The 8,557-nt window shown below is 39.4% G+C and overlaps 1 protein-coding gene across 1 annotated transcript; it reads right to left on the bottom strand.

The window, feature by feature from the left end:
• Positions 1-7,680: 7,680 nt before the first annotated feature.
• Positions 7,681-8,266, bottom strand: LOC149219153 (uncharacterized). Its single transcript, XM_089386719.1, has 2 exons — positions 8,248-8,266; positions 7,681-8,105 (listed from the first exon to the last, which is right to left on the bottom strand). Exons 1-2 carry the CDS (start codon positions 8,264-8,266, stop codon positions 7,681-7,683), a joined length of 444 nt encoding a protein of 147 aa, XP_089242845.1.
• Positions 8,267-8,557: the final 291 nt, after the last annotated feature.

Genomic DNA, 8,557 nt, shown 5'->3' with positions numbered 1-8,557 from the left:
CTTATCAGTCAAGAAGTTAATCGTTTTAGTCTTACAGTTCACTATGGTCCAATGTTGTTCCAGCCAATCCATCTCGATCAATACGTCATAAGAGCCTAGGGGTGGCATGTTTAAATTTTTTTTAATCTGCTGCTCAACTAATTCCATTACACAGTTTTCTACTTTCGCACTAACTGTCCTTTTTTCTCCTGTGGCTAGTTGAACCAGCCAAGGGCTTTTAAACTTTATGCTTGTTAAGTGGCATAAATCAACTATTCGGGGGCTAACATAGCTTAAACTTTCCCTAGGATCTATTAAAATGGAAACAGGGTGGTTTGATATTTTACCTTCAAGCTCCACCATTGTTGGCTAATATTCTCTCTGACGATCCTCCAGTGCTACATTAATCCTGGGTATATTTCTTGCCATATCTATGACAATAGAAGCTTCTTGAATTTTTGTTACTAGTTCTGACCTTGCTCTATGGGGGCAATTTTTGTAGTAATGGGGTTCCCCACAACCCCAACACTGTGAGGTTTGGAAACTTGACTTGCTTCCAACTTGTTGGATGCCTCGCCTTGCTTTACTTCATTTGGAGGTCTGTACTTTTGTTGATTTCTCTCTGCAACTCCATTCAATCCTTTTCGACCTGAATACGGGGACTTTTTCATGTTCTTGCTGATTGAGATATTTTTCTACCCCTTCTTATTTGACCAACTTTTGGTACCTTCGTTTTTCTGCTTCATTTTCTAGTAACAGATCCGTGCCTTTCAAAATGCTTCGTCCATTTTTTTAGGATTGTCAAATTCTAACTTCTCTTTCATATAGACAGGTAAACTGATAATGAAGTGTTGCACTTTGGCCTTCTCCTCGCAGATGTAAGGTACATATGTTAATAGGGAAGTGAACTTGGCTATGAATTCGTCCATACTCTGTTGTCCTAATATTCAGTCATGGAACTCATTTTCCTTATCATTGTAGAACCTTTCAGTCAGATATATGTCCTTAAAATGTTTCTGAAATTGTTTCCATGTAACTTCTTTCTCATCAATTTCTTGGATGGTCTTAACTTCCTCCCACCACAGGGTGGCCTTGCCTTGTAACTGATATATTGCTAATCTTTCCTTCAAACTTTTGTCATATTCATATATTTCAAAGTATTTGTTCATGTTAATTAGCCATGCCTCTGCTGCCTCCTCGGCTTCACCATTATATAGGTGGTTTGATCTCTATGAACTCCCCCTGGAGTTCAATTTTCTGCTTCTTAAATCCTTTCTTGTCAGAGACGTTATCGGATTCTTCTTCATATCTAGTCCATCCTCCTTCTGATTTCGGACATTCCTCCTACTATCTATCAGATCCTGTTGTGTTTTCCTCACCTTGGATGGATTTAGGATTTATTTGGTAATGTCTGTCTGATATAATTTCTATAATACTTTCTTGTTCAAGTCACAATCTTTCATTGTCCGCCCTTAAACTCAACATCTTTGTTTGTAATTGTTGAACTGTTTCCAATAACGCTGCATTTGCATTCTGATTTGTCTCTCCCAGTTGTACCCACATTTCTAGGTTGGGTCCTGTTGTTCCTTCTGACGGAGTACATCCTATTCCTTGCCTCCTATTAAACCAGCTTCTCCTCTGTGTATCATAATTAGTTGTTATTTAGTAATCATCCTTTCAGGCCTTAGTGTGGTAACCTAAGGGATTTGATACCAATTGTAACAATCACACTAGTATTCTAAATAATATATATAAAAAATTTATATTTAAACAATCGATATAATTGTGTTTAATCCTGCAATAAATTAGATAAGTGATGACAAGGTCTAATCGGTACTTAATAACTTAACCTTATACCAGATATGTACTATGCATATTGTTCGGACTTACACAAGCTACTGCAAAAGAATTCATGTGACGGCTTTACATTTATGAATGAGTTGATCATCTGGCTCTTGTCTTTCAAGGAGGATGTCTCAATCCCAAGGGTACTCCTTCTACCATCCAAATGCATTCCATTAATCCTGCCACTTGGAGTTAATCCTCTGGTAAATGCATATGAGGGAGATCCAATGGTTCTGGAGGTTTGGGTTAGGGTTAAGGTAATGGCTTCTGAAGAGTTGGATGCAGGTGACCGTTTGTGTTCCTACACCAAAGATGAGAGGGTTCTATAACCCTTCCCTGATCGTGTTCTCTGCAGCCTGAAAAACTCACCCAATTCTTCAGTTTCTTTCCTCTGCTCCCACTTCTTGGGTGCTACATAGTCTTCTCCAGCATTTGACTTATTCGATAGCAGGTTCCCTACATATATTGCGGCATAGGATTCTCAGTTACCTGTTGCCTCTGCTCAATTTATTATAGTTAGATAACATGAGGATTGTTGAAGCTATGGGGGTGCCTCCTGGTGGTGGTCGGTGTTCTATTTGTGCTTCAAAGTTGGTTTCTTTATACCCAAAATAGGTAATACGTAGTCAGTTTCTTTTTTTAAAATCTTGGTCATAGTTTTGGTTCAGATTTGAGCATAGTTGTATCTAACAAGGGTTGTTTTCTTGGTGACACAGGTAACTGGATCGATGGTCCAATATCTGAGGAGGGTTGGGGTTTTAGAGACACCAGAATCAATTCGGACCCCAGACTGACCAGGTTGGATTCTTATAGCTTCTATGAGAGTTCTGGTTTTAATGGTCGAAGTTCTGTTTGGCATACTCCGAATCTTGCATGGGTATCTGCAATTTCATGATTAGGTTGTAAATACAGTCATTTGAACTTGAGATTTAGGTTGTCTGAGGCCATTGGCTCTCACGCCCTTGCGCTAAGGGTTTGGTTTTCAAATAATTTCTTTTCATGTTACTTATCCTTGTTGTTGAGATAACACCAACTGGCCAGACTGCTCTTGTTAATATAGTTATTTGATTTTGTAAATGGCCCTGGCTGGCCCAGACTTATTCGCTGATAATTTTAGCTTCTGAGCTTTCTAGGCTGCCAGAACTGTGAATGTCAGGCCAGGGTAACTCCAGAATTAAATGAGAGGAAGAAAAATTGACTGCTTTATTCATTAGCTAACTTTCATTTATATACATAAGTCTGACGGATCAGTTCATCTTCTTGATGACTGTCCAGTTCACCCATCCGTTGAGGATTAGGTGTCAACATTCCCCCCCTTAATCTGAAGGGATGTTGGTGAGTCCAAGCATCGTATTGAATCTTTCAAGCTTTTCTCTTCCAAGAGCTTTGGTGAAGATGTCTGAAATTTGCTCGTTTGTGGAACAATGACGGAGATGGATTCTTTTGGCCTCAACATGATGTCGGATCAGATGATATTTAGTATTGATGTGCTTAGTACGATCATGGAACTTTGGGTTCTTGGCCAACTTTATTGCAGAGGTGTTATCAATCATGAGTGGAGTTGATTGTATTTGTTTTACCTGCAAATCTTCAAGAATTTTCCTAAGCCACACAATTTCTTTCGTTGCTTCAGCTGCTGCCACATATTCTGCTTCTGTTGTGGAATCTGCTGGTGCTGATTGTTTGCGTGATCTCCAGGAGACAGCTCCTGATCCAAGACTCATAGCATATCCTGAAGTAGATACCCCAGTTTCTTTGTCTCCATCGAAGTCTGAATCAGAGTATCCAATCAAGTTGAAGTCGTCCACCTGTTTATACTTGATTCCAAGGTCTTGAGTTCCCTTCAAGTACCTTAGAACTCTTTTTGCAGCAGACCAATGTCCCTCACAAAGCTTTTGCATAAACCTGGAGAGGATTCCAACAGCAAATGAAATGTCTGGTCTGGTAGTAGTGAGGTAGATGAGACTTCATACAAGCTGTCTATACTTTGTTGCATCCTCAAATTCCTTTCCTTCAATAGATGTGAGCTTCAAGTTTTGTTCCATTGGAGTAGAAAGAGGATTGCACTCTGTCATGCCAAATCTGTTTAACAAATCTCCAATGTATTTCTTTTGAGAAAGAAATGTGGACTTTGGATGTTGGGTTACTTCAATGCCAAGATAGTAATGAACATAGCCCAAATCAGTCATTTCAAAAAAAATTCCTAATTCTTTCTTTATGGATGCAATATAGCTTTCATTGTTCCCTGTCATTAAAAGATCATCTACATATACCACAAGATATACAACTGTTTTGCCAACTTTCTTGACAAATAAAGTTGCATCATCAAGATCAAAATGATTGAAGTTGAGTTTCAGAAGATGCTCAGTTAGTTTTTCATACCAGGCTCGTGGTGCTTGTTTGAGGCCATACAAGGACTTCACAAGTTTGCATACTTTATGTTCATGTCCTTTCACAGCAAATCCTTCAGGCTGGGACATAAAAACATTCTCTTTTTGATCTCCATTCAAGAATGTAGTTTTTACATCCATTTGATGGACTTTCCAACCATTCTGAGCAGCTAGTGCAAAGAGTGTCCGGATGGTGGCCCATTTTGCTGTGGGGGAAAAAGTTTCCTCATAATCGACCCCTTCCTTCTGTGCAAAACCTTTTGCCACAAGCCTAGCTTTGTGCTTGTCAAGTGAGCCATCAGCTTTGTATTTGTTCTTGTAGACCCACTTGCAGCCAATTGGTTTGGTTCCAAATGGAGGATCAACCAGCTTCCAAGTGCCATTCTTTATGAGGGCATCATACTCCTTCTGCATTGCTTCTTTCCATTCATCATGAGAAGCAGCTTCTTTGAAGGAAGTTGGTTCAAAATCTGTAGACAAGTTCAATTCACAATCATAAGTAACATCCATATCAACAGGTGAATTAGAGTTATCTACATCACCTCCATCTTGTCGGTTTGTATTTCTGGTTCCTGTTTTTCCAATTTCATCAGGATGAACACATTCAAGTGTCTTTGTCAGCCACTTTGGGGGACCTTTCTGAGATGGTCCAGGCTGCTCTGTTGATTGAGTTGGGTCTGAATCAAGATTGAGTCTCCCAATTCTATCAATTACATCACTTAAAGCATCATCCGTTGTTGGAGTGTCATGCAGGGGAGATTGTTCTTCAGAAGGAGATTCCACATGTTGATCTAGTATAGGAATCCCCCCTTCAAGATGTGGAATCTGATTATCAAACTCTTGGAATGATTTCGGTTTTGTGAATCTATCCAAGCGATCAAGTTGCCGCTCAACAACACTGTCAGATTTGGATGATTCAAGAAAAATGACATCTCTAGATAAACAAACTTTTTATTTACTTCATCATAGAGGCGGTATGCTTTAGATGTGTTTGAATACCCCAGGAAGATACACTTACAACTTCTAGCACCAAGTTTGTTTCTATGTACCTTGGGTATTAAAGCATAACAGGTGGAACCAAAGATCCTGAGATGTTTTACCGAAGGAACATGTCCATACCACAATTCATAAGGAGTCTTGTTTCTTATAGCACTAGATGGACATCTATTCTTTATATATGCAGCACATAGAACAGCATCAACCCAAAACATTATCTTTACATTTTTGAAGAAAAGCATGGATCGTACCATATTCAAGATTGTTCTATTCATTCTTTCTGCTACACCATTCTGTTGGGGATTATAAGGTACAGTTGTTTGATGTTTAATCCCATGTTGGCGAAGATAGTGTTCAAATTCATTTGATGTATATTATTTTCCATTATCAGTGCGAATAGACCCAATATGAGATTGTGCATCATTTTCAATCCACTTATGAAAATTCTTGAATGTTTGAAAAGCATCAGATTTGTTCTTCAATAAATAAACCCAACACATTCTGGTGTAATCATCAATAAATGTCATGATATATTTATTTCCATTTGCAGAAGAAACAGGCATTGGACCACATAAATCTGAATGAATGAGTTCAAGCTTCCTATGTGCTCTTGAATGTGAATCATGAAAAGACTGTTTGCTATGCTTTCCTAGAATGCAAGCATCACATTGCTTATGTTTTCTAGGAATTGTAGGCAAACCAGCAACACCATTTTTCTTCAACAAGCGGAGACTATCATAGTTTAAATGTCCAAATCTAGCATGCCATAATAAACTTGACGGAAGTGTACCTTCTTCATGATGAGAAATATATGAGAAATGTTGTGCATGAGCAGAGGTTCCTTGCAGTTTAAGAAGTCTTTCTTCTTCTATACCCCTCATGACAAGTGAGTGGTCAGATGCCTTTCTTACCTCAAGCTTTCCATCAAACATGTGAATGGAGTGACCTTGCTGGCAAATGTGGACCAGGGACAACAAGTTTCTCTTGAGCTGTGGGAGATATAGAACATGATCCAGAAGAAAGTCTGGAAGACCAGGCAGTTTAAGCCTGATTGTTCCAAGCCCTGATGGCTTGATTTTTGACTGATCTGCAAAGTATACTTCTCCATCAACATTGTCAGTGAAATATTCAAAAAAATATTTCCTATGAGTCATATGACAGGTTGCTCCTGAATCAAGCAACCAGTCATTTTTCGAAGAAGCAAGTGAAGCATTAAACAAATCTTCATTTACTCCAATGTTACATTGTGCCTCAATATAGTGAGCGGATTCATGTGCTTTACCTTTGTCTGTGTCATCAGTTTTACCTTTCTGTTGATTTCTTCTCTGCTTGATTTTGTCCCATGGTAGCTTGCATGTAGAAGCATCATGTGATCCATTTCGTTTGCAGCGAATGCAATGCAGATCTGCCTTTTCTGCTTGAGAATGTCTGCCCCCCTGCCTCTGAAGTATCTTCCTCTTCCTCTTCGTCCACCTCTTCCTCTTGTAGAATCTTGAGCAGGATGCTTTTCTTTATGAGCAAGGCAAACAGTCTCTTTAGAAGATTCAGGGACTGTTTTCTTTCCAAAGGCTTTCTCTCTTTCAGCAAACTTTTTCACAAGAGACTCAAAGGTTATGTCTTTAAGATTTCCCTTTGCTTGTAAAGACTCAAGATAATTAGAGTAGGTAGGATAGAGTGCTTTGAGAAAGGCAATAAGAGAGATATCCAGCTCAACCTTAGTGGATTTAATATCATGCATTATAGACTTTATTTCAGATGCAAGAGCAAGGGGATCATTATTTTTCAGTTCAAGAGTGAAGAGTTTAATCATGAGCTGAACAACTTCAAGTGCAGAATGAGAATCATAGAGTTCTTTCATCTTTTGTAAAGCTTCAAAGGCAGTGGAATAGGATGAAATATGACGACTTACTTCTTCATTTACAGATGCTGCAATCAATGCATAGGCTTTGCTGTTCTTGTTTTCCCAAATGACAAGTTCTTTATCTGATGTAGGCTGCACAGGGTCTTTGTCTTCTTCTCCGACACACACTCCTTTCCACAACTCATTGTAGATGAGGGTGTGTTTTACCATCCGAGACCATTCAGAATAGTTCTCCTTGCCAGTGAGAACTATTCCGACCATAGAAATGATTGAATGCATTCTGTAAAAGAATATCTCTGCTAAAAAAAAAAACTTCTATTGATAAAAAAAAACTTCTGCTGAAAAAAAAATTCTTATGCCACAGCCTTATGCACTTTATTTTCTTCTAACGTTTGCATCAGCATTTCTTATATCACTGCAATATTACTATGTTTTGAGAAAAAACTTTCAAGGATCACTTCAATATATATCAATATATCAAATATATATGTAATGCTGGAAACACCGCAATAATACTTTCAAGGATCACTTCAATATATATCAATATATCAAATATATATGTAATGCTGGAAACTGCTCAACGATATATAGAAACCGCCATACTGAAGTTTAAAAAATTAACTGCATAATACTAAAGCCCTTGCAGTCTTTGTAATACCCAGCGTTACTGGCAACTGTTGAAGCTTTTCGCGTTCTGCGAAAATGACATGACATCGGCCTTCTTGCATACAAGGTTAGCCAAACGCCGACAATCAAAGGAGCCGGAGACGAAGTGGATGTAGCCGGAGAAGACACAGGAGCCGGCGATGGCGAACTGCCGGGAGCAGCTGCAGTGGAGACCTTGATGCTCACCTTCTGGCCGGCGGCACAGTGGCCGGAAACTGCACAGATGTAGTAATGGTGGCCGGTGGTGTTGAGAGTAATGGAGGCCGGGCCTGTCTCGTATTTTTCCAGGGGACTAGTCGTCACACACTTGTCGTAATCCGCCTTGCTCACTCGATAAACATTGTGCACATTACCAATGGAAAATAAGTCTAAAAATTTAAATGAAAGACTTGGAATCCGCTATTCACATATAGCATTGAGGAATTTGAGAAAACGGACTGCCAACTAACAAATTTCACGCAAATAAATAGGCCAGCGTTCAATACTCGAGAAGGTTCTGCAAATCCGAACTCATTGAGGGAGAATCCATTGCTTGCGCTCCCAGACTTCAGTCCTTTGGTTTTAGGTGAAGATGAATCAAACAAAGGGACAGATAGGCCAGCGCTTGGATAGAGGGAATCACTGCACAGGTTTGTGCTACACGGCACCTATGCCCTCAACTTTGGTTTGGCTTAGTGAATCCTCGTTGAGGAGATTCGCTGGATTACTTCACAAAAGGAGCGGATGGCTGGAGCGAAAGAAACCTTTCAAGAACCGGTGAAATGTGAGCCAAGCTGGGCAAATGAGAGATCAAACGGAAGCAGAGAGGAGCATGTCAGAT

The sequence above is a fragment of the Pinus tabuliformis genome, chromosome Q (assembly GCF_031772625.1).
Source record: "Pinus tabuliformis cultivar Carrire ecotype Pingquan chromosome Q, CPIR1, whole genome shotgun sequence".
In the NCBI taxonomy this organism is placed as follows: domain Eukaryota; kingdom Viridiplantae; phylum Streptophyta; class Pinopsida; order Pinales; family Pinaceae; genus Pinus; species Pinus tabuliformis.
Note: the sequence above shows the minus strand (reverse complement) of the source record. Positions and strands in the feature narration are given on the sequence as shown.